At 42.5% G+C, this 27,005-nt stretch overlaps 1 protein-coding gene across 4 annotated transcripts in view; it reads left to right on the forward strand.

Moving 5' to 3' along the window:
- ZNF804A (zinc finger protein 804A) overlaps positions 1-26,677 on the forward strand; it is a 361,702-nt gene extending 335,025 nt beyond the window's left edge. For all 4 annotated transcript variants that reach the window (XM_085065957.1, XM_085065958.1, XM_085065960.1 and 1 more), the window contains 2 exons: positions 20,499-20,629; positions 22,991-26,677. In XM_085065957.1, coding sequence (XP_084922083.1) covers positions 20,499-20,629; positions 22,991-26,288 — 3,429 coding nt within the window. In that variant the 3' untranslated portion in view covers positions 26,289-26,677. The remainder of the gene's footprint in view (positions 1-20,498; positions 20,630-22,990) is intronic.
- The last annotated feature ends 328 nt before the right edge of the window (positions 26,678-27,005 follow it).

Below are 27,005 nucleotides of genomic sequence, written 5' to 3' on the forward strand. Positions count from 1 at the left end.
ATCTTTGACAGAGTTTTTATGGGGGAAATGATTAAAAACTTGTACAGACATGGAGATCAGATGATGATTTACTATCACTTACTTTGTTGTATCAGGCAATAGATTAGCTAAGCAAATACCTACAAGAAAAATACTGTTTTTTATTTTCATTTGTGCTTTAACAGTCAGTCTTCCATAGTTAAATTAAGGTTCATTATGGCTACAGAATTCAAACCCATCAGCAGAGTACCTTTCCTGCAGCTTTCAGAAATTCTAGATGCAGTTCCACTGCTGTCCTGAAAGTAATCAAGCAGATTGTAGATTAACTGTGAGTAATGAATAATATGAAAAGCATTTTGTTACTCCATGGTTTTGAGCTGTCAGTGATCAAAAAGAAAGTGAAAGAAAACCCTAATACATTCCTAGTGGTATATTAAGTTCTGACCCCTCAAGGTGAATAATTTCTTACAAGATGATCTAATTTGCTAAAGCTATTAAGTGGTGTATGTGAGTGGTTAGTACTCCATGCCTGACACTGCAAAAGCCACCTTCTAGTTTCTTATTTGCTGCCAAAAAAGAATTTCAGATTTTTTTTTTCCCCTCTGGGAGTATTCTTCATGCCCTGAAGTTTGTGCATGCTGGTTTCCAAGTGAGAGTTCATTCTTCTGTGGGAAGAAGCAAGCAACCTTTTCAGTACAAACCACAGTGATTCTTAGGGTAATTATTGCAGTCTTTGCTGATCCTTGAAAAATCAACCCTCCATTCAATTCCAAAAAAGCCTGTTCTTTTTTTAGCGTTAGCTCTGACCTGTTGACGAAGCGCGGCGATGCAATCAGCGCTGCCTCTTGTGAGGAGATGTGACAAGGCAAACAAACCACATGGCACTGAGAGTGCTTTTGCCACAAGCTGGCACCTCTCAGGGCCAGGGGTGACCTCCTTGTGGTCCAACTGGGGACAGGCTCTGTGCCTTGGGCAGCCACGAGCACTGGGGTGTTGTTAGTGCTGCTCTAGAAACAATAATTACTTTTATTCCAGATATTTTAGCTGCTGCTTACACAGAAATGTCTTCCTAAACCACTCTAGGATTGTTCAGTGGAGGCTAAAATATGAACTCAGCTTTTTCTTCTCTTTTTCCCTATGCTGTCAATGCAGTGTTGGCTGCAGAGCCTCTGCTGGTTTGCTCTTGCCTCAGTTTGGATTTCTAATTAGTGCTCCAACCACAGCTCTGCAGGAGGGGTCTGAGTGGCTCCTGAATTTAAGCTTTCCTCACCCTCACACTGCAAAGGAGTGAAATAACAGAGACCCCAATAAGGTGAGTGTTGGCAGGGAGAGATGAGGTGGGCAGGAATGCATCTGCTCTGTCCTCTGCTGGCAGACAGGCAGTAACCCTGGCTGGAGAACATTTCAAGAGTCAGCGAAAGTGAAAGCTAGGAATGTGCTCCTGCCTTCATTCCTGGTTGTATTTTGGATTGGCTCAGGCTTTTCCTTCATCTGAAGGATACCATGCACTTAGCCCAGTCATCCCTCCTGGTTCTCACTTTCACCTAGCCTTGTTCTTGACAAACATCCTTGTGACAAACCTGAATGATTCTGTAAAGGACTTCTCAGTTTCTTCCAAAGTCTCCATGTGTAGCAGAAAAGTAGTGGTTCAGCATCACATGACTGAAAATGTGGTTTTCTTTTCTTTGAATGATTTTTTTTAAAATCATTTTAAAGGCATTTAATCTGCATAAGACAATATAAATACAAGCTCTGTATGTGACTCTGCTTCCCTCTTGCAGAAATCCTCTTTCCTTGAATTGTCTGTTCCAACAGCATGTTGCATCTTTTCTTAAATTAGAACTGGCAAGAGACCCTTGGTATACTGTAACATAAATTATAAACTATATTAATTCCAGTTCACTCATGATTAATGTAACGACTTTCAAACGCCTGGCTTCCCTGATAGCACTTACTGCTGTTGTCTTGGTGTGCATTCCTGATACACATCATGGTAACAAGGGAGGACACCAGTAAGCCCTGCACCTGTATTTGTACCTCACTTTCCCTGTTCCAGCACTGAAGTTCAACTGAGGAGAAAAAAAATACATAATAAAAAACCTTCAACTTTTTAATGCTGTTTTTCTTTTAATTTACTTTAAACTTTTTTTAAAAAAAATTTATTGCTGTTAAGTGCTTGCTTGTGCTGGCATCTGTATGCCACATCTGGCACAGGATCTCATTTTGTTACATGATTTATAACTACAGAGAGACATATCTGCTTCATACAAATTGCTTGTAATGAGAGCTGGAAACCAAGCAAGAGACTCCCAGTGATGGGATGGCCGAGAAGGGTTACAGCAGTATGAGAGGTTGGGGATCATTATTGCAGGCTTTCTTAACATTCACAAATGGGACATGTTAGGAAAAAGTGAAATGAGTGGATGAAGCATTAAAATGGTGCTTATCAAAGTCACCCTTGGTTGTTTTCACTGCCTTTGCTAAGCAAGCATTAAGCCATCAGGAATGGTTCTTTCTTGTTTAGTGAGACAGAGCCTGCTGCCTCCTCTCCTTCTCTCTCATCTCTCTTCACAGTCCCACTTCTCAGCCCCAGCAGGAGACTTTTCTTCTATGCCATTTCAAGACTCATTTCTTACCTAATGAATCCTTCTTTTTCCGCTTGTTTGTTTGAGAGTACAACACATGCTGTTGATGTGGTTTGCTTCATTTTCTTCCCTCCTTTCTGCCCATAATTTTGCATTTCTAAGGAATACCCAATTAGCATACTTTTCCTTGCATCGGCCTTGGTGTATAGGGTTGTTTAAAGATTATGGATTGTATAATGAGTAATACATTAAAAATATAATCTGAGATAAATTTTATAGTCTAGCTGTGAGCTTTATGTGCTCACTGGATAAGAACACATTTGAGTCCAGCCTGTCTCACATCTTTGTCTCACCTCGTCACTGAGCCCTTTGTGTTTGCTTGGCACAGTGGGAGCTCGAGTCTGGGTTACTCCTTTGTGACCAACACCTTCAAGTGGCCACAGCCAAGATAACTGAGTTCAGCTTGGATCTCAAAGAGCAAAAGAAGGGTTTCTGAGGGGCAGGTGAAATCACTGGGGGATTAACAGCTAATAGAAGTATTCTGCAGGGAATATTTACAGGATGATTTTTTGTGTTCTGATGCTTAGAAGTAGGTCAGGCCAGAAGCAGATGTCTATCCATCCCATGCCAAATGCCTGCAAGACATATGCTATATACTTGGGGCTATTTTAGGATCCTTTTTCTTTTTTTCTAAGGTCAAAAAAAAAAAGGAGAAAAAAAGAAAAAAAATAATGAGGAGGATTGACTGTCCAAGCAAAGTTCTCATTTTGGCTGAGCAATAGGGTTTGTAATGGTGGGAGCTGGGCAGCCTTAAAATGGCTTAAGATGATGATGTGGGGGTTTATTTTACTTAAATAATGTAAAGACATTAGATAATGTCCTAAATGATAGCTAGTCTTTTCCAAATGACTGCAGGCAGCTGATTTTCTTTCCCAGCCCTCTGGGGTATCTTGCTTTGGCTTTGCACACCTGCCTGGCTGGGAACAAAGGCAAGCCAGAGTAGCAAATGACTCATCTCTCTGCCTGCATTAACAGCGAGATCAACAATGCAAGAACAGTGTTCTGTCATTTTCCTTAAGCAATAGAGAAAAGGCTGTGTAGTAGGAAGTGCTGGGTTTGGGAGCTTCTTATTGCCTCAGCGTAAGACAAGTGTGAAAATCCATGTTCATGTCCCTGTTGGAGAACAGAACAGCTTCACTGGCTGCTCCGTCAGTGCTGGGGCTCCACTGCTGCACAGAGCTTCTGTGCCTTTCCATCTGGGTTGGCACAGAGAGGATGAGCTCCTCTGCAAACCCCTCCAGCTGCCATCTGACCTGGAGATACTTATAATAACAATAAACTGGTATTTATTTTTAAGAAGGCAGTTGAGAATAACAAGGTTCAAGCAGTGTCCCTCTTTTCTTGGTCCACTGCAGAGGGTGAGCAGTTCTGCAGGTGAAGCAAACACAGTGTGAAGCAAACTTCAGGTGAAGCAAACTCCTGAGCTCTTCACACTCTCAGTCATATGTGTGCAGTTTGAAAAAATAATAAATAAATAAACCCCACGGAGCTCATAATAAAATTCTTAAAATATTAGTCACTTCTGGGAGCACAGATGATTTCTGTGGAGTAAACTGCCTGGTATACTGCTAAAGAAAATATTTTCTTGCACGTTTGCATCTGCTGTCACTGACAGTAAAATTGCTTGAAATATAAAATAATGGTAGTGTGTTGCCTACCATGACAGGAACTGTAAGAGGTTTTGACCTTTAGTAGGCTTTAATGCATGCTCTACAGAGGAGCCAACACTTCCATTTATTAACTTGTAATTGTCCAAAATAAATCCTACTTTTTCCCGGTCTAGCAGATTGAAGCCTAGGGTATGTTAATTGTGCTGGCTCTTCTCCAGGCCTGACACCTTGACAGCTCTTGTCAGCTTTTAAAAGTTATTCCCCTATGAAAACTGTACTAGTTATTCTCCCATAATGGCCTTGCCACTCATCTCTGTGTTTTTTAATTCTGACATCAAAGTTGGTGCTTAGCGCTGACCCCCTGACAGGAGAGCATTCTCTAATGATGAGCAGTAGGTCAGTGCTCCCTGTTTTGGAGGAATGCAAAAAAAAAATTAAATCCAGCACTTTGGTTAGCAAGTGTACACCTGGGACTCTTGCCTTACTAAGGCTCAGGTATTTGCTCTTCATTAAAGAAATGAGGTTGTACAGTAAACTGATTTATTAGCTGTACCACCCAGTGCTCTAATCTCATCAAATCTCACACTGTGCAGGACTAGAGCATCTCATAATTTCTAAGAAATGGCTGCTAATTAACATTTATGTGCTTCAGAACATGATGATGCTGAGACTGGTGGCACTTTTTCCTTTTGGTTGGCACTGCAGCAATATAATTGTGCTGCTGAAGAATTGTGCTGCCTTGGAGATCCAAACCTGAGACCTTGACCACCTTGGTAATTGCAGTTCCCAGGCTGCTTTCTGAGCAAGAGGGTTGTAGCCTCAGTTGTGCACTGGCCAAAATCCAGATAGGTATCCAGGTTATGTTCCATTAATCCCCCCCTGCAGCTCCAGCTGGTGCCAGTGGCTTTTTCTCTTTGCATGCTCACTGTTTGGTGTAATTGGTGAGCACTGTCAGGGAGCTGCCCCTGTCTGAGCCCAGAGCAGTTGTGTTCCATCGATGGTACAGTGCACTCCTCAATCCCAGGGCCTGGAAAAGAATAACCCCCCCACTGTAACACTGTAGAATTGATTGCTATTGGAATTATAGGTTCTGGGTGAGGAAAAATATTACTGACTGTGTTTGAGCCCTCAAGCCACCAGAAATCACTGGTTTCTGTGTTTGGGTTACATGTGGGCAGATGAACAGCACTAATCACATCATATTGCAGAGAGCACAAGTTAAAGGTGATGTTTTTACTTCCACTTGCTGGAAGTGCAGTTGCAGAATATTATTTGGGTCTGATGTTTTTTGATGCAGGGTTTTGTTGTTTTCTTCTGATGACTACTCCATTGTGCTCTAGAATCCAAGTTTTTCTCCCTCTGGCCTGGAAAATGAAGTTACAATGTGAGGATCACACAGTAGCTGGGAGAGGCCAATAAACGTGCTGTACCTTCAGTTCCTTGACTGTGTTAAGATGGTGTAATTAATGATTTTTCACTATGTTCAAGATACTCAAGATTGAAAGGCAAAACTACAAAAATCAGTAGTAATTAGAGTTTACTTTTCATGTTTCCATTGGGCTGAGCCTGCAAAACCAAGCTGCCAGCTCTGGTTTCCCAAATTGCCAGGACCAGAAACACCAGTTCTTAGGAAATATGACTGTCACCCCAGGTTCTCCCTTTACCTGTAGGATTAAGAGTGAGAGCATGAAAGATTTTTCCATCATAAACCCAATTCAGAGGGCCATTGAAACAGATCAGAAATAGCTGAGGAGCTGCACAAGAAGGGAGGGATCACCTATTTTAAACATGAAGGGACATAAAAAGAAACATGACTGAGCCTTTCCTAAATTTTACATCCTATTGGCTGCTGGAAGATAAGAGTTATTAGGCTCTTCTGTAATTCTTCCAGGGTGGAAGTGGGGCTGGAGCAGGAATGTGGACACAGATTGCAGATGTGCCATGCACAGGGCACCAGCTGGTGTCCTGAGGGTCAGCAGGAGTTTCCAACACAATGATTTATTGCTGGTGATTCTGCCCCAGGCAGAAGTGAGAGTTCTCATCAAAGCCATGTGTCCTCCTTGTAGGCACACGAGACTCGCTCCACAACATCTGTTAAAAGGAGGAAACAAGTCAGAGCTCTGTAGTGCATCTGTTTGAGAGGCTGTGAGGCTGCTGCCTGTGATTGGATCAGACTGGTGATTGCCTGCTGGAAAGCACCAGCTCTGCTTTCAGGAGTGAGAGCTGCTGGGGACTTGCACTGCTTAAATGTGCGTGAGTTTGATGAATAGACTCACCTCGTGCTTTTGGCAGGTGCAGCTGAGTGTTTGTGGTGTCTCAGGGAAGGCTCTGGATTTCTGGTGGGGAGCCAAGGATCCAAGTTTAGGTTTTCAGGGATTTTGTTCTCACACTTCACCGTCTTTACTGATCGAATGAAAGCTTGAAGATTGAACACTGCAAAATATTGATATTTTAATGCAAGAGATACTTTAAATTATGCAAAATTACTTAAGCAGTCCTTATATTTTGTGTGGATATAAAAGATGGTTTTCTCTCACAAAGGAATTTTTCACCCAGTGTCTGATTATCCTTCTTAAATTTCAGAGGGGGGAAAAGTGCTGAAACCTTACTGTAAGATGTAGGTTCAAGGCATAGTACCATTGTATTTATGCAGTAAAGTGCTATACATTAATAAGGCTTCATGAGAACAGAAAATACTGTACTACTTCAACCAATTTATTAAAATTAGGTATCTGTTACTTTACTTCCATCTTCAGCGATCTCCTAGCAAGTTATTTCCTTTAATACAAATTTGGGCAGTGGGATCAAGAATGAGCTTTAGTTCCAGCAGCTCACTTGGGCACCTGCTTCCTCAAAATTTGGGAAGCTCCCACCAGGTCCAGGTGCAGGTTTTGCTCACAAACCAGGCTCTGGTGCTGCCTTTGCAGAATGGTGAAATGGGAAATGGTCCTGAAAGAATTCCCATGTTTGTCTGCCACTCCATCTGAAGATTTATTTTGAGTGACGAAACTGAACTGTTCCCCTTGCCTAATGCTGGGAATCATCTATGATTTTGTTGATCTCTGTGCCTCTGTTAAGAGAGGTCAGCATGAGATGAGCCACGGGGGTTGCAGCCCATTCTAAGCAGTCTCAAATCAGAAAGGAGATGAAGTGTCAATACTGTGTGAGGTTTTTCATGGCAGCTGCTTCCCACTGACTCCATTTTCAGGCAGAGTTTGAAGCACAGGGTGTTTTGTTTGGGAACCTGGGCAGTACAATAAATCTGAGTGAGGCCAGGAATGAGTCTCCTGCTCTCCTTTGTTTGAAGCCTGTTTGTTTGTCCCTTCCTTTAATTACACATGTTCTCACCACCCCTGCACTGTGTCTTCATGTGCTGAGGTTTTGTGTCACTCTTTCAGCTTAAATACTGCACAAATTCCCTGCTGAATTGTGCTTTTTTACTGTAACTGGAAGACATTTTAATGTGTGTGTTTTGTGTTAGAGGTAAGCCTGTAAGTTTTATTCAGGAGCTGTCTAAGCTTTGGAGCTTGATGAATTTCCCAAGCCTTTTTGAGTTTCTCTGTGACTATGCAGTTGCATCCTGCACAAGCAGGCAAGAAACAGTTTTGGGGATGACATTTTGATGAATGGATTCAAGACTTTCATAAAGGATGAGTCACTTTGATGCCATTGAGAGAGAGAATTCCAACAATAAATCCAAAATCTGCGGAGAGAGAAAAGTACTGCTTTTGTAAAGTTGTGTTCTACTTACCTTTCCTACGCATCATCTGTGGCAATGTTGCAGAAAAAGGGAGAGGATGTGGAAGGAAAAAACAAGTGTCTTTCAAGGGTTTTTTTCCCCTGTCCCAGCCCAGAGGGCACTGCAGCATTTTGGGAAGAAATCTTGAAGCAGAAATGTGGGAACCTTAAGGCAGAAGTAACAATCTGAGACCAGTCTGCTTTAAGGGAGGTTGTGAAGACTGAGAGCAGGTATCTGAAACATCTGTGTTTCCATGGGAGATAACATGTAGGGAAAAGAGCCAAAATTTGGTAAGATGGAAGGAAATGTTGTTATTTGCCTCTGTATTTCTATAGCTATCCATAGGAAAAGAGATGCATGAAGGAATTTTAACCCAAATTTGTGGAAAAATTTTCCTCTGTTTTTCATTAATAATGCCCGTAAGACTTTCTAGAAAGAAAAAGATTTGTGTGGTTGACAAAAATAAAAACACAACTACTTTAGTGAATCAGCCAGGAAAATAGGGTTATCACTCACAGGGTTCTTCTGCCAAATTAAAGACCAACAAAGACATCTGTTTCAGTTCAATAGTGTAAATCTTGTGCAAAAGCATAGAATCTGGTCTGTAAATACTTATTAATTGTGGAGTGCTATTACTGCTTGTGAGGTGCTTGAAGATTGTGAGAGGTTTGTTTGCAGGGCTGGGAGTTCTCAGAACAAGATTCTTCTTTTTTTCCCCTTGTCTTTGTAGGAAGAGGTGGCAAGGGTTTCCCAGCTCCCATCAATGGTTCTTAGTTGCTGAGCACTTTGTTTCTTTGAGTTTGCTGAAGGCAAGGAGAGAGAGGCACTTTTTAAACTTTTGTAAACATACAGTTACGTTGACCTTGAGATGATAAAGCTTCTGCTCTTGTTTTCCATTTTCTGTGGCAATGCTTTATCCAGAAATACCTTCACATGGAGTATAGACATTTTAAATCTGTCTTCTGCTGAGATATACAGAAGGTCCACCTAGTTAATTGCCCCTGTTATTTATGTGCCAGATAGATGGCTTTTTGTGGGATGCTTTTTTCTTCTTTTCATCAAACCTTGAGCTTGTGGCAGTTCAGATTTCAGAGTTCAGTGCTGTGGGTAATGCTCTGTGCTTCCTTGTGCAAGGCTCACCTGTAAATTGGAAACTCTATCATGGGAGTGGATGTATTTATGTGTTTCCATCTTTGCAGTCATTACTGTAAAGAAAAGGTACAAAAGGATAATGTTAGTTTTCCTCAGGAATTGCTGTCTGCCTTTAAGAATACGGACTGAGATTTGGGTACATTTCCATTCAGTAATGACTTTACGTTATTAGTTAATTATTGTTTTTCTTAATTTCCTGGTGATTCTTAATCAAGGGCAAATTACCTCCTGATAGGTTCATATCTGACTGAGGTGAAGAAATGTTGCAATGAATTCTTTCTGGGTTCTATTGAAACAGAAAGCTGTCCCCATCATCAGCTCTGTCACGTGTTCCTCAAGGCTGGGGTATCCAGCCAAACACCTTCTGCACTTTGTGGGGTGAAAGCAACACACCAGCATGCAAAGCCAGGAGTTTGTTGTCTGCTTAGCTTGAACAAAAGTCCTAACAGGCCACTGAAAGTATTATTGTTAGGCCAATTATGATCACAGAGGCACTTACAGTCCAGATTATCTAATTATAGGAGCTCATTGCTCATAATGCTACAGATATAATAAGCTTTCTAGTGTCTGATCCTTTTCTGGTGTTAATGGTCCTCCTGAAGAAGAAAAGCAAGGTGTCAGTACAAGTGTCAGCAATGTGAATTCTTCATGTGGGGGAGTGTGATATTGGTATCCTCTTTGCCAGGAAGAAGGTGAAGTCAATGTTGATGGTTTCTTCTCACTCAGGTCTATTTGGGGACATTTTCATGTATTTTCTAGCACAAATACATGCTCCACTTAGTTGCTCATTATCCAGTGCTTCATGATATTGTAGTCAAATTTGCTATATATAACAATTTTTACGTATGTTGGATTCTTTTTCACAGAATCCCAAAACGGGTCAGGTTGGAAGGGACCACAGTGGATCATCTGGTCCAACCTCCCTGCTCAGGAAGGGTCATCCCATGGCACAGGTCTGGGATTTCTGCAGTGAGGGAGACTCCACAGCCTCTCTGGGCAATCTGCTGACTGCTCAGTCACTGCACACGGAAGAAATCCTTCTCCATGCTCAGGTGGAACCTCCTGGGCATCAGCTGCTGCCCACTCCCCTTTCCTATTGCTAGGCACCAGGGAGCAGAGCCTGCTCCACCCTCTCACACATCCCTGCAGACACTGACACACAGGGATGAGGTTCCTCCTTGTCTCCTCTCCAGGCTGAACAGCCCCAGCTCCCTCAGCCTTTCCTCAGAGAGATGCTCCAGTCCCTTCATCATCTTTGTCACCCTCTGCTGGACCCCTCCAGGAGCTCCATATCTCTTGTTTGAGGAGCCCAGGGCTGGACAGAGCACTCCACACGTGGCCTCACCAGGGCTTCATTTCCTTTTCATCCCTGAATTCACTTTTATCCATACTTTAAAGTTGCATTCCTCTAGCAAGCAGCAATGTAACATCAGTGAGTTGTTGATAGCTCTGGGACCCTGCTGCCATCCCATTCCTTCAAGGCCCCTGCTGTGAACTTGTGCTTGTCCTTTTGGGAGTCTCTGTCACAGTCTGTTACAGTCCTGCTTTCCCTCAGCAGCCTCCAAGCTGCAGTTTACTGATAATTAAAGCAGCACTTTATTAGCATAGCGTGGCGACACACACATCCCTGCTCTGCACTTACTGACACTTCACTCTGCAAAAGCAGCAAGGCAGTAGAAAACACAAATAAATACTGACTTGCTGCCCCAACTTTTTTTTTTCGTGGTAATGTCAGTGGTGTTTTTCCAGAGTTACTTTGCAACACAGTTCATTTGCATCATTGAAACTGAAAACATGTATCAAATCATGCTATTAATTGATCTTGCCTTGCAAGACGCAGCCTTTATATTTAAGAATTTTTTCTGTCATCTGGTGTTTTCCTCTGAGGACTCTGTGTGTATAGTATTACAGGTTGGCTTAAAGATAATTAAGATTTTGTCTGTGCTGCTTTGCTATGGCTGAGATGTGTCAAAATTTGCAAAGGCTCATTCTTGTCTCAGTCTTCATTGGTCAAATTGATGTTCTTTGAGGAAGCTTGTCACGGTCCTGGAAGAATGTTGGCAAGGAGCAGATCCTGCTGATGAAAAGCAATTTGTGAGCTGAGGCTTCGAATGGCTCAGTGATCCAATATAAAACTGATATGAGAAACGGACTGTGATTTAGCTCTGACATAAAGAACTAAAATAAAGAGCTTGCTTTGGAGGAATTCATGTATCTCCTTCAGCCCATCACAGTTATTAGTGTATCCTTCAAGGGTTATGGGAAATAACCTTTAGAGGACCTGACTGTAAATATTAATTCCTCATTTTCAGTCACTGTGCGCATTGTGGAGATGAGAAAGATTTAAGATTTGGTAGGTTCATTTCAGTCTCTGTGGCAGACTTTCCTAAAATGTCAGTGACCAAAGAGGCCAAAACTAGAAAACACAGACTACAAATGTCTGCCATCAATTTCTAATTTGCTTGTAGAAAGGGTATTGTGTCCTCCCTCAGTCCGGATGGAGTAAGAATCAGAACAGCAGCATTATCCTAAAGAGAATTTCAGTGCTGAAGACACAGAGAAAAGCTGATAAATGCCAGTGGGCACTGGTAGGTGCTGGAGGGCACTGGGGTGAAGAGCTGGTGGATGGAATCTCAGAGAACTCAGAGGTGCCAAGTGCATTACTCATGCAGAAGACTACAAAGTGGTCTCCAAAATGAGCAAAAAGCAGCTTTTAGCAGCTGAGCCATCCAATCTTGTGCGTAGATGGGAGTATCCATTTTGTAACCTAATCATCTCCCACTGCAGAGCCATTCTAAAGGGAAATCCAATTTTCCCTCTCCAGAGAGGTGCAGAGGTGACCTTCCTCTGAGAGGACTTTGTGGTGAAGAAGTGGTTGCTCCTGTGGAATGGTTTATGGAATATGAATGCTGCCTTAGCTTAGAGCTCTCTACATAGACTTGAGAAGAAATGTTGTGGAGCTGTCAGTATTTATGCATAGAAAATTTTAACTGGCCAGAAAATAAAACAAAAATCAACCTTTCTTATTCAGTGACTGGTGCCCACCTGAAAATATCAGGAAGCAATGTCTCCTTGAGTCAATATTTTGGTTGCAGCAAAGTCAAATCTGAAAATATTGGATATGCAATGCTCAGAAAAATTGTTCTGGATGCATAAGCTTCCCTGCTGGAGTGAAAGGAATAGAGGTGGATAATGCTGTGGGACCAGGGAATGGCACCTGATGTCTGCAATGATCCATGCTGGTTCTATGGATCCATGCAGAGCAGGGAAGAGGAGCTGAGGGCACCCCACATGTACAGCCACCTGAGTCTTCCCAGAGGGGTGGAATTAAACCCTTTTCTCTAATGGTGCTGGGAATAACCATTTCTTGTCAGGATTCACAACACTGCATGTGGTTTCAGGTTTTTTAAAAATTAGAATCCTAAATGGTGCAGGAGGAGGTGTAAAGGTGAAGTGACCCTTAAAGAAGTGATGTGTGTCAATCTTGTCTATAATCTTTGTGACTGAGGAAGCTTCCTTAAGTGTTGCTGAAAATTTTCATGGTGAATTTGAAACCTCTTGTTCCCCTGAGCTCAGCAGGAGTTTCCCCATTGACTTCAAGAGAAGTATAATCAGGCCTGGAATTATTAAAATAAATACCTTTAAACTAGAGACTCTGTAACCACTTTCCATATGTAGAAGTCTGTGTCAGCTTCACGCTCTTTTCATTATCTGCTAAAATTAATTTGATAGGTGAGATGCTAATTCTGTATTTCTGTGTTGTTTCCTTTGTGTGTCCTTAATATTTATGGAATATCCAGCTGATTTTTGCTGAAGCTAACAAAAAATACCCTGCAGCTTGCAATAAGCCCAGGCTGTTGTTACACATGTGGTTAGTAGCTATCACAGTGAAATATTCAGTGTGCAACGCTCAGCAGTTCTGCAGGCTCAAAACAATGTTTTTGCACAACGGCAGCCATTAAGTCAACTTTAGAAAACACAGTTATCTTAAAACAAAAGCAACAGAAGTGTTAATTTATGCCTCATGACCTGTTATTTGTCAAAGTCCTGGAGCCTTGTTCAAGTGCTATCTGCATCCTGCAGCAGGGGAGGCTGGAGAGGAGCAGAACTGCACAGGCACCAGAAGGGTGTCAAATCAAGAGAGGCTTCTTGTGCTGGGAAGAGCATTAATCACCCCGTAATGAAGTATGTGTTTGTTTCTGGTAGATAATTTCAGAAAGAAAAGAATGGAGAGCTAAGAAATTTCCTTTTCCTCCTATTGCTCCCGTGTATATCTTTTGCAGTTACATAATCAAGAGTAATTAGGGAGATATTCATCAAAGATAACTAGCTTTCCTGTATCTTACAGGTGCAAGTGTGCAAAATATTTAATGTTCTGATTTTGCTCATGATTTTGAAACAGTAACGTTTTCATTAGGTTTTGCTTTTCATTTTAAGCTCAAGAGTAATTTTTTTTTCCCATAAACTTATGTAGGAAAATCTAACTTGAGACTCTTTACAAGATGCTTCAACACAAGTATATAGTCTCAAAACCCAATTATGTTTCATGAAAAATTAATTTCAGTCTTTATATTGCAAAATTAAAAAATACCAATATGAATTTTCAGTTGTATAACTTAATGCAAATATTTAATATATATTGGTAGGTTCTAAATGTAAAAGCTGGCTCAAGAGTTCCTTCTTGCAGACTACACACCAAACTGTACTACTGTGTGTTGTTCATTTGTGCTCATGAGCACGTTAGAGTTGTTTGAGAAAATTCGCATCACATCAGTTCATTTAAAGTTAGTGAAAAATCTTCAGAATCATTAAGAATCTCATCTTCTCATCACCTGCCTCCTGCTGGGCCCATGATGGGCAGATAAAGCAATACCAACCTTCCTTTCCTCCTAATTCATCCCCACTTTCTTCCCAGTCTGGGATGATGCTCATGACAGTGTTAGAAAAAGAGCAGTTTCACATCTACTGAATCAACCTTTTCAGGAATATTATGGGATCCAAGGACTTGCTGTTTTGAAATCCTGCATATAACTACATGTGTGTTAGATTTCTTCTCATATTAAAGGACCATCAGGAGGGAATGGCTGCAATCTGTGGTAGAAATAGGAGGGGAAAAGGATTATCCACAATCTGTGTGCTCCTTATCATCTGGAGGGGCTGAATATCTCATCATTCACAATGTGCTTCTGTTGCAAAGTCGTGGAGCTCTTGGTATTTAAGAAAAGGTTTAAATTTTGCAGCTCAGCATGAGATGCAAACAGCCACAGGCAGAGGCAGGCAGAAGTAGCTCATAACTTGGAACAAACTGCAAGTTACTGCTCAGCCACCAATAGATTCATGTTATTTATTAAAGCAAAGTGGCCAGTGGGGTCCTTATGTGATAATGTGAGGAGGGAACTCACGGCAGAGACACAAATCCTGCAAACAGTGTTGGGAAAGATGCACCACTTTGTAGCTTGCTGAGACCAGATCAGGTAAATGGGGCTTTTTGCGTTCAATTCTTGAATTTCTGCAGCGCTGGAGATTCCCCAGACACTCATCAGCAGCTCCCCATGGAGTGGTTGTAGGCTGCTGTTAAAAATACCCCTTGTTCCTCTTCTCTTTCAGGAACCTGTAATAGCAATTAATTCCACGGTGGCAGCATGAAAAAGAAGAAAAAAACTATTCATTTCTTCCTTAGCCTACTTCTTTCAGTGGTTGAATTACTAATTTCACTGAGAAGTGGTAACATTTCTCCTTTCTATGGAAATAAACTTGCTTTGTGTAACTTCTGCTAGGCAAAGGCTGTAGCACTAGCAGGGTAAATTCTCCAGGTATTGTGGTATCTTTTTCTTGAAGCTTACATTTGTTTCTCTAAACTTTACAAGAGGAGTTTTTTTTTTTATAATAATCATATGAAAGATATTGTCATGGAAAGTAGGTAGAATTGCAGACTAGAGCACAAGGCAAGAGATGCTGCCCTGTTGTGCTGTGTGAAGGGCACATATATTTATTTTATTGAATAAAATTATATATGTATATGTACGTGCTCTTACAAACTACTAAAGACAGAAGGAAAATACATGCATTTCACATCTTAGAAAGCAACATTTTCTGCTTTAAATGGCATAATTCGTTCCCCATTTGAGCGTTTACAGGTGTTACAGGAGCTGCCATCTATTCAGGTATTGTTTATAATTGATTAAGCTCAATCCCCTTTGTGAAAGATACTAATGTGGTTTGGTGTGACAAGTGTTTATCTGATGAGTTCTTGTCACTGTTTGTCACACCATAATTCACAGAGAGCAGCAATATCCCATCTCAGTTAACAGAGTCCTGCAGTATTCAGAGACAGGAGAATATGCAAAGCTTCTAGAGTCATCATTGGCAGCTCAGAAATACTCATATTAATACTCATTACATACCACGGAGATTTTTTTTAAACAACAGATTGAATACAAGCAAAAAAACTGCTGTATTAAAATTATTTTTAGTATCACATAGAGGTTTAGCGGGAAGAGACGTTTAATTTGTTTTAAATCAATCCAAATGCCAGTTTTGTCCCTCTTCCACCAATGTGCTGAACTACCAGCCCATGTTGGCCATGTTTAGGTAATTAGGAAATTTTTGAAGGGCAGGAAGGAGCTGCAGTGGACTTCCAGCTCCTTTCAGGGGGCAGATGGAGGTACAGAAAACAGAGGAGCTGGGGAAGCTCCTGCTGGATTTGGGATGCACATGTGGGACTGAAAATCCCATGTTTTTATGATCCCAGCCTGTCACTGGCTGGGCAGGTGGACAAGGAGTGGGCTTGGCCTTTTATTTTGATGAGGTATTTTTAAAAGCTAAAACCACATAAATTAAAGATTTAGTGACTCCTGGGAATATGGCCATTTTTCCTGATAAAATAAAAAGACAATATACCATCAAAATTTGATGTCATGGCTGTTAAATTCTGTAATTTTATACTTCCATTGATCAGAAAATGAATTTATGGTCTACATATTTTCAGCATTGTAAAAGTCCACATAATTTAATTGTTAATCTAAGGTCAAAAGCGAATTAGCATAATAATATCAGAACTGCACTGCCCTAAAATCCCCTGATAGGCATCTTTCTGCCTCCTGCTATAATAAAAACTGTTCCCATTGGTTCTTGACCCTATTAAAGTTGTTGCTAGATAAGCTTTGCAGGGGTAGTTTATGGGAGCCTGTGTGAATAAGCAGTCCTTAGATGATGCCTTTGTGCTGGTGGGATGGCTGGTTTTTCTGTGAGATATTAACACCACAGAGCAAGCCTGTATCAATCCTGATGATAGCTGTGATTTCCCCTTCGGTTTCATAAACTTTGCTAAAAGTCTCACTTCTTTTCTTCAGAGTCAATTCTGACAACGTTAAGTTACACATTCAAAGATATGAAGTTATTTGGGGTTAGGGTTTCCCCACCCATTTTTTCACCTGGTATTTTAGTATTCATGTAAGTTGTGTTTCACTGTTCAGCCTTTACATGCTTTTGCTGTCCTGAGTATATTTGTTAATTAATGCCTTCCCTGTGTTTTCAAGGCCCATTAGTTTTAAGGGCTATTGCTTCAAGTGTTTAAATCTTGAGTTAAAAAAAATTAAAAAAGCCAACAGCCACTTTTCAGGGTGGCAAAAGGCTTGTAATGGTGATGTAAGAAGTGCATGTAATGCCATAATGTGTCTCTGGTTTTGAGAGGATTTGATCCAGGGGGGGATTTCAGGCACCTGGCTCTGGCAACAGAATCTGGGCTTGTGGTTCCTCTACTGTAAAATGCAGGGGAGAATCAGAAAACTCAGAATTAGGAAATTCAAATGAAGACAAGTGTAAAGTGACCAGAACTGGGGTTCTGTTGGAAACACACTTAGGATTCCTTTGGTTTTTCTTCTGGTTGTCTTTCACAGCAAGTCTGGGCGACCAGAGCTCTGTGTCTGTGATGAAATGCAGCCTCACCTGAGTCTGGAGCTCCTGAAATTCTCTCATGGATAGTTTCATCCATGCATAGCTACCCAGGAGCCTATAAAAGTCTTGCTTTCCACCTGGGCTGAGGAGCCTCAGCTCAGCACGATGTGCTGTGTGCTTTTCAGTAAGATCCCTGGCTTTAGAGGTTTTTAGAAACAGCTGGAATATTTCTGCGCCAGGCCCTGTGGTGCAGTTAGAATTGATAAAATCACCCAGCTCCTGCCCCAGGGAAAGCAGCCCAGCTGCAGGATCACATTAGGAGGCTGCAGAATCAGGGTCAGGCTTTCCCATCCCTGCAGGCTGGGCGAAGTCATTTGCAAAGCCACGGTGACCCCAGCTCTGCACCTCCAGCGTGGCAATGCAGTGTGTCAGGATAATGATGAAGGCATTTAGGTCTCTAGGAGAAATGTCATTTAATTATTCATGGTGAGCCGTTGGGTGAACTCTGCTGAATGGGTCACACATGTTTGGAGCTGGTTGGCAAGCAGAGCAAAATACAGGAGGGAATCCAATACAGTATCCCTGCCTGCTAATTATTTGCTTACTGATCCATGGAAAAAACCAAACATAACAGGCATTAAACTAGCTATTGAAGTTTGCATTAGTGAATAGCTCTGCCACATGGAAAGGCAGAAAAATGTTAAGAAAAAGAAGATTTTTAGGAGTAAGTCACACTTGTTTTTTTGCTGCTGCTATTTACTCTAGGGGGTCCTACTGACACTAAGAATTCGGGGACTAATGATGTGATTGAGAAATATCACATTTTCATTTGCATAATTCAAGTCAAACCAACAATTTGCAGCTAAGGGCAGCATAAATACACTGCCTGCAATCCCAAGCATGACTAAGTGCAGTAAGGGAATGCAGGTGCAGGTTCATCACAGGGCTAAAAAAACAAGGTAGAAAATAACTACAGTATCAAAAAAAGAAAAATGGAGGGGGCGCAGTTACTCATTTAGGTGGTCTTTTATTTTTAGGGAATAGTATTTTTTTGAGACACCAGGTGCATGTCTCGTGGTTTAGAGCTAGGAAGAGTTCCACTTAGACATGCATTCAGAATGAAGACCTCGGGAATTGCTAAGGTATAATCTTTGGAGATTGTTAAAGCACTCCATGAAAACCATTGAGATCCCACTTGTGAGAAGGAAAAAACAAAGCCTGTTGTGTAAGTAGTTCCTTTTCTGCTCAGACCAGTTTCCTGTGCAGGAAGGGTGAATCTGCCAGGAGGTGTGACAGAAGGGGAGATCTGCAAGGAGCAGTTCTCCACAAGAGAAGAGCAGGTAGAGGCTGTGCACAGAAAACTTGTGCCACACCTACTTGCAGCCATCCAAGGAGAACAATTTAATTACTTTAAAAAATTGAGAACAGGCATGGAGTCCTGCTAACTTTCAGCAGTAAGACTAAAGGGTTCAAAATCTGGTCAGACTCAAATCACTAATTATAATCATCCCAGTAATTACAGAAAAGTGCTGCAGCTGGGAGGTGATTATGAATTTGTATACACCTCAGCTGCTCCTTTTTAACCTTGGGAGGCAGCACCCTATTATCTTCCTTTTGTTGTTCCCTTACTTACCACTTTCTTTGTTCCTTACTTTTGGAGGGAAAAAAACCCCTGAAAAATCACTGAACTCCACAAAATGCAATGAAATCTTCTCTTTAAGTGTCAAGGGCTGGAGGTGGGGAGGGGAAGGAGCAAACTTCATCCCTTCTCTTGTGTTTTGAGTGCTCACAAGTTGCCTATGAAATGAAATACTTGAGTATTTCATACTCAATACATGAGTGGCTGGTGGGAAGCAGGGTCAGTATCATGCTATCTTTAGGAAAACAGGAGTGCACAGGGGTAAGAAATGTTCAGCAGAGATGCTTCACATTTCAAGTATTCTTTTTCTGGGAAAAAAAGATACCATGCATCTACTTTTGAGTGTACCTATAACCTTATACTGTATTAGCACAATAAAGCAAATTTTTGTAAGTAGAAAATGTTTATGTTTAGAAAATACAAAGGGGGAAGAAGTGATTGCATGTCAGATTATTTCTTTCTATCTATTGAGGATACCCAGGTATTTGAAAAAGAATGCAAAACTTGAAAATAGAGAGTGGTACTCATTTTTATACAAGTTTGTTTTCTCTGCATGTTTCTCCATATTTATTTCCTGTAATTGAATGGACTAGCCAAGTAGTGCTACTATCACCCAAAATGGCAAAGACTAATTCGGTGTGTGCCTGAATCTTAGAATATTTTTTTGTGAATTGAGGAAATAAAAATTCACAAAAGGTGTGAAATAAAAGAATTGAGAAGGAGCAGGAGGACACTGCCGATGTAGTTTTGCAAACTCTGTTCTGTGTGTATCTATCATGTGATAACAAAAGCTCTTAATACCCCTGAAACAACTTGAAGGTAGAACTTCTGCTTTTACAAATCCCTGTGGCTCCTGTTCATGGCCAGTCATTAGCCTTGGACACTAAAAGGGTGGCAAATTACTGAGTTCTTCCCAGAACTATGAGATGATGGTTTTGTAAGATGATGTCCTCAGACTGTGAGCCATAATCAGGGACACACCCAGGACCAGTGGGGGCCTATTGGAACACATTTTGCTCCCTTTCTGTGTGGAGAATTAGAGCTGTGTGCTTTCATTTCCCTCCAGAGAAAAGGTTGGAGATAAAATCAAATGAGATCCTGGATTGCAGCTCAGGATCTGCTTAGCTGGCGTGTCAGAGAGCAGGGAACACAGCCTCCTCCAAAGGGACAATCTCCCCTTTTCAAAATACAAGACTTCTCTGTCTGTTTCATCCCTTGGAGATCCCTGTTGGGTCAGAGCCCTGTAACATCTCTAATAATGAGTGGGAAGGCAGGACAGGAGCTCTCAGGAGCTTTGCAGGTGTTGGCATGCTGATAAGGTGGCTGGGCAGGTCCAGAGGGACCTTGGTAAGCTGCAGAGAGAGCTGACAGGGACCTTCCACAGAGCTGTGGTGACAAATGCCATGCCCAGCATCTTGGGCAGAAAAATTCCAGATTTATTATCATCTGGGGGGGTCAACAGGCTTTTGAGAGGCTTTGCAGAAAATTACCTGGGGTGGTTTTATTTTTTATTGATACCTCAAAAAGCAGTTATGCTGTGGGGAACATTTTGGGGAAAGAGTCACGAGCAAAATTCTGGGGGAACTTTGCCTCATCCTACTAAGGCTGGTCTTTGTTATCATGAAAGCTACAGTAAACTTTGCTAGGTTGTCTCTAGCCTGGCTAGCCTGTGTCTAGCATCTCTAGATAGTTTGGTTATTCCCTTGAAATACTTAAATTTTATTGAATGGCTAGGTTCAGAATAATTTGTGCTGTGAGCACTTACCAGCAAGTGACTGTCACTAGAATGTTTCTCATCCCAGGGGTTTTAATGTGCATTATGTGGCTGTTTCTTGCAGAGACTGAAGGAACTGAAACAGAGGGAGTTTGCTCGAAATGTAGCATCTAAGTCACGAAAGGATGAAAGGAAACAGGAGAAAGCCCTTCAACGTTTGCACAAGCTAGCTGAGCTAAGGAAAGAGAGAACGTGGTAAGTACACAGCTGCTCAAACATAAAATATACTTTAAAATAAGCTCTCCACTATTAGTTGGTGCCTTGGGATGCAGGAGACCCTCGGCTGTTGCCACACACATGTGATTTTAGGGCATTTAGTGTACATTATTTGTACATTCTGTGTACAGTATTTGATTCACACAGTGTGCAGAAATGAATGTTTAACGTTGCTTTTTCAGCTGAGCTAAAATGACACATATTTTTAGTTTAAAAAAAGATGTGTTTCATATATATTTCATAAAACCAGGCACTTTGGTTGAAAGCTGAGTGAACTAGGTCATGCATTTGCAGGCTGACACTACTTCATTGATGAGGTGAGGAACACAGTCTGTCTCTCTAGGATGTAACAGATCTCTGCGATTTAGTTTTCAAAATGCTCGCCTGGGAAAGCATCCAGAAACCTAGCTTTAAATCTCAATAGCTGGATTTTTCATATTAAAAGGTAAGTGCTCCTTTTCCCCAGCTCAGCAGAGTGTTTACCTCCCTCTGAAAAAGTGACTCCTTGCTACTTGTGTATTTTAGCATTGTATCTAGGCAAGATGTTGAAATTAATACTGAGCTTGCTGGTTGGGACTGAATTCTCAAAATAAGACACAGTTCTGACACTGATAAGGCACTGAAAATATATGTACTTGTCACAGTGTAATCTGTGAATTATAAAAAGAAAGAAAAACTGTAGATGCTCAGGCGCAAATGTTTTCTCTTTATTCAGCCTTGGCCTCCCCAGATGAGCTAACAGAGCAGTCCAACCACACTGCAGCTCTTGCTCAGAACTAGTCTGTGTGTCCCTAGTTTGGATGGTGGGCAGTGTGCTGAAACAAAGGCTGAAGGAGCAGGTGGATGGGACATGAATGTTGCTCTGTTGGACAGGAGCAACACAACACCTCATGTTTTATTCTTTTTATGATAACCCATGTGAAGACTGTTTCTCCTCCATGATTGTTCTAGCTGTCCCTATTTTATACGTGAGTATATTAGATATCATTCCCCCTAAACATGCTCCAAAATCTAAGTTTTGTATATTTCGTGAGAAAGAGGAAAAAGAAACTTACTGTTTCCCTTTTTCCCATGCTAGTGTAGCACAGATTTTGCAAGCCTTTGTTGTTTCTGGATTGTTTGGGTTTTCTAAAATATCCTTCTGCTAGTTCCTGAAGGAGAATTTCTATCTGAGCTTAATTAATCTATTTCATAATTGCTGTTTACTACCACTTTGCATCCTTAGAGGTGTGATATAGACAAGACACACGAGATTTTTTTAAACTGGCATTTTCTAGGCTGGTTTTGCAGAAGTCACCATTTTATTCTGTGAAAGAAAGGATTTATGTGGGGGTTTAAAAATTTCAAATTTATGAAGAATTGGGCAGGGCAGGAATTCTCATGAGGAATTCCTTTCTCATAAATTGTCTGCCTTAATTTCTAAACCCTATAGGGTAAAGTCATTATTCTTCATCTCAGCACTTCTTGGGGTCCTAAATGACACTTGCAAGTTGTACCAATGACTCATCAGCGAATATTGCTCTGCACTGTAACGGAGTAATTTGGTTAAAACAAACAAACAAATGGTTTTTACACAGGTCTATTACTCCTAGTGCTGAGCAGTTCCTGTGGATCCTGGAAAATTGTCAGCTTAAACACTTTTTGCTCTTCTCTTTGCTTCCTATTAAGTCAAATGGAACAGATGGGAAGAGGACATGTAATGAAGAACAGAAGTAGACAGTGATAAATTTTCTCTCAAGAGGGATGAATCACTTACTTCACTTCTGTCAGCTGAAATACTCTCCCCAGTTTTGTTTTTCCATGAAAGAAATTGCTGAGATGGCGATGGTTGGGTCTGTGCACACGAATGGGATGGGAGCTGCTGGGGGATTGCCTGCGGGCAGAGCAGCAGTCACTGGGATGATGACTGAGGGGGAAGTGCTCTATGAAGCAGTCTCTGTTTTAATGTATTTTGTAGCATGAAGGAATGTAAAACTGCTGTCTGTAGGAATGGTGGTGTAACCATGGTGGTCTGCTGGGAGGAGAAGCCAGATTTCTGTGAACGCAGTCTCTTACTTAGGCAGGTGGTGTGTTTAGGAAAAGTTAACTACTCTGTAGGAATAGGAGTCCTTCAGCTGATAGCTTCACATGAAGGAGCTGGGGGCATAATATTTACTCATTCTCTTTTTTGGTACTAGTCAAGGGATCTTTATTATAAAATATGGCATTTTTTTCATGGTCTAAATGTGCATATCCACAGTCTTCCTCTTTCCTTAAAAGCTCTCTTAAATACCAATGTAATATGATTCTCTCAGCAGTTCTCTGAAAGGTATAGACTCAAAGTTTTATTTTCTTTCCTAGTGCTCCTGGAAGTGGCCCTATGTTCAAATCCACTACAGTGACCGTGCGAGATGACTGCAGTGACATCCCCAAAAGTGCTGCCGTGGATTCCACCAAAAGCCAGGATTTCAGCTGCACTTTAATGCACGATGCACAGAATTGCAAAGACGTTGCTTCTGATATTTCTTCCACTCCTGGAGATGCAGGCAGTCATCATTCCGACTCTAACAAGTGTGGAGATCAGGTCCAAGGAGCTCCAGGACACAGAGTTGGCTTCTCCTTTGCTTTTCCTAAGAAAGCAGCAGTCAAACTGGAGTCTTCAGCTGCCGTTTTCTACGAGTTTAATGACGAAACCTCCATGGAGCATGGATTTAGCAGAAGGAGTAGGTTTGTTCCAGGAACATGTAACCTTCAGTCTCCTTCAGCAGCAGAAATAGTTGTGTGCCCTGAGGAGAAACACAACGGCTTTCCCCCACTGGCAGAGAAATGTGTAGACACAGCAGAAGCTCCTGAAGCTCAGGAGTCCAAAGAGCCATGCAGTGAGGAGAGCAGGGTGCTGGAGAGTCCTGCTGGAGCTCCTGCCATGTCCCACTCCAAGCAGACGGTGTCCTCGGACTCGGATGGCCACGGAGGGGATGTCAGTGCAGACTCAGGGGACCAAACACTGCCCCTGGTTGCAGACAGTGCTCAGGTCCTGCCCCTGGATGGCAGCAGGAACGAGCTGCAGGCTAACAGAGCTCCTGTGCAGGACCTCGGGGAGGATTGTTCCCCTCTGCAGGGTGTTGCGGAGGAAGACAGTAAAGATGGGAACAGTCATCCATCCGCAAATGAAACTGAAATAAAAAATCTGGGGGTGGATGCAGTAGTTCCATCACCGTCTGAAGAAGGTAGTGGAGCCCCAAAAAGCAAATCAGAAATGTACAAGAGACCTTGTCAACCCTTTGTTCCTGTTCTTAGTAAATATGGATCAAATATTCTTCAGTGGCCATCAGAAATGTTAATTTACACAAGTACAGACCCATCAATTTCTTATAGCTGTAATCCTTTATATTTTGATTTTAAGTCATCAAGAGCAAGTGACGGCCAAGAAAAGCCCAAGCATCAACCAAACATACCTCATTTGCACCATAAAACTGAATCTAACCATATCTTAGTCTCGGATTTTACAAATAAACCTACCCCAGAGTGTGGTGACTATGAAGTAGAAGTGAATACAAATGTGTGCAACTATACAATACCCCTATTAAGTGATGTTTCCCTCTTCAGAAATTGTGACTTTGCAAAAAATCAAAACAAAGTGTCCTTGGATGAGTCATTCAGGATCAGAGAAATCGAAAAGTATCACATATCTAAAAACCCCTTACGACAGAACACTGTGATAGATGAGAAACACAACAAAATCTGGATCAAAGAAAGTCATGAAAAATGGCTTCACAAAAGCAGAAAACGAAAAAGGAGAAGAAAATTGTGTCATTGTCATTATCATCACTGTGGGGACACAACAGTAGCAGAAATGGAGATGTCTCCAGTAACCGAAAAAGAGATGACTTACAGAGATGAAAATAAGTATCAGCACCTCCAAAATAACACAGAGAAGTGCAGACATGACACAGGGAATATCTGGTTAACTGCAGGTGAGGTACAGCATTCACATCCCAAACTTGGCATTGAAAATTGTCCTAAGAGAGCCATGCCTGCATCAGATCACATACACTGGGACAGAGGCTGGTGTGACTTTTGGAGTGCAAAGAGCAGTGGCCAACACCATGGTTGTAAAGGAGCACACAGAAAGAGCAAAGCAAGCTCCCGGAGGCAGGCAAAGCAGCTGACCCCGAGCTCCAGGAGGCACAGCCTGAGGCACTCGAGGACCTGCTGCAGCTGGAAAGTCAGGAGGTCAAGCTGTAGCCCAGAGAATAAATGTTTAGGACAGTGCAGTGAGGAGAAGGGGCCGAGTCAAAACCAGCCCATAAAGAGAGGTTACAGTGCTCTGACAGAGGAACCTGATAAACCCCACCGCAAGCGGAGGCAGCACACCTCTTCCTATTCCTCTTCCTCAGATGAAAGCTCATGTGGACAGACATTATCAGCAGAGGAATACCTAAGGGAAGCACATGCTTTAGGTACATATCACAAGGCAAAGGGCAAACGCAGGAGAAGGAAAACTAGAGTCCATCATGTTTTGCTAGACAGGAATGCAAAAAGTGAGACCTCTGAACCTTCCAAAGAAAATTCTGCAAATTCTGCATTAAGTGTTTTGGGGGACTTAGTGACTCAAGACAATCTAGAGGAAACTAGTGCAGATCCCAAAGGCAATGATGCAAAAGATAGGGATGAAACAATGGAGCTGGAGGAAAGCAAGTCACCTCCAGAAACTGCTGTCCCACAGGTGCTGGAGGATGACAAACCCATGGTGTGCACAGCGATGGAGAGCACACCAGCCACGCTTCCTGATGACACCACGAGTTCTGGTGCTTCTGCTTCCGAGCACAGTGCTCCAGCTGCTGCTGCTGCCGCCAAACAGGATGTTCCGCAAGAGGGAAAGAAAAAGGAAAACGTCAACAGCCGGGAAAATCAGGCTCGTTACAAAGTTCCCGTCCCCAACAGACACCTGGAACAAGCTCCTCCGAAATCCTATCTTCGCCATTACGAACTGGCCGAGTCTCTCCCGCACGAGAAGATGGGTGAGGTGGCCGGGGAGTGGGTGCAGTGTAATCCTGGCATCTTCAGCAGCCCCCCGCCCTTGCCGTTCAAAGAAGCACACGTGAACAGCCACACCTTTCTAACCACCGAGCAGCTGATCGCCCCCTTCCCCCTGCCCGACCAGACGCTGCTCTTCCCCGCTGACAGCCCCGAGAAGTTCAAGGAGCTGCCGTCCGAGGCGTTCCAGCAGGTGCTGCCGCAGGGCGTTCTGTCCAGCAAGGTGAAGTTCGCGTTCGCCCCGCCCGCCCTGCAGCCCGCGGGCTCCCCGCTGCCGCCGCTGCCGCTGCAGCCGCCGCTGTGCTCTACCTCGGTGACCACCATCCACCACACCGTGCTGCAGCAGCAGCAGCACGCCGGCACGCTGAAGGTGCTGCAGCCCCACCAGCAGTTCCTGTCGCAGGTGCCGGCTCTGTCCCGAGCGCCTTTACCTCATGTGGCCGTGGGGCCGCGGCTGTGCCCGGCGGGACACGCGGCTTTCGTGGCTGCTCCGCCGCTGCCGCTGCTGCCGCCCTCGGTGCTGCCCGCCGCCCCGCTGCCTTTCCCCCCGCTGCCGCACTCGGTCTTCCCGTCCCTGCTGGCCCCGCACCCGGCTGTCATCCCCCTGCAGCCGCTCTTCTAGAGCCTTCGGCCACCCGGGAATGCTGCTGCTGCAGTCCTCCCGGCTCTGCAAAACTAATCCCCCCTTCCTTGGGAAGCGTTTGCTCTAAGTGTAAGGATGCAAACAGACATTCAGACCATCATACACCTAAAGCACTGAATAGTCTGATACTGATTATGAACTATATATATATATGTGAAAATCATGTCTTAGAATATGTATAATGTATATAAAATATATTTATAGTTCTATAACTTATGTTGTAAAGTATCCACTTTTTGTTTTTTATCTTTGTGTATTTGCACCTATTTAATGTTTAGACAAAGCTGATGCACTATGTTTTGTACTATGTTCTCTGAAACTGTAAATCTAGTGACAAACTATCTCTTGCAATAAATTTTTGTTAACTACTTAAGTATATCAAAAATCTTTCATTATAAGCCTCACGGATGTTGTTCTTCCATGTCCTTCTGCAGCTGAATAGCATCCTGTACCCCTGCTATGCTGGGATAACCAGGTTTCCTACACGTCAGTGATTTATCAGGGAGGCTCAGAGGCCAGTACCTTGAGGGCAGCTGTCTCACCAAGCCGGAGAGAAAGGGTAATAGATGTGTTGGTGTGAGCGGCTGGATGTCGCCGTGACACATTTTGCCTGCTTGTAGTATGTGCACGAACTGCTGACTGGTGGAGCTGATCCCTTTATACTAAACACAGAAAGACAATGTCAGAAATGTAACA

This window comes from Lichenostomus cassidix, chromosome 7, assembly GCF_008360975.1.
Source record: "Lichenostomus cassidix isolate B80296 chromosome 7, HeHo_3.0, whole genome shotgun sequence".
Taxonomy (NCBI): domain Eukaryota; kingdom Metazoa; phylum Chordata; class Aves; order Passeriformes; family Meliphagidae; genus Lichenostomus; species Lichenostomus cassidix.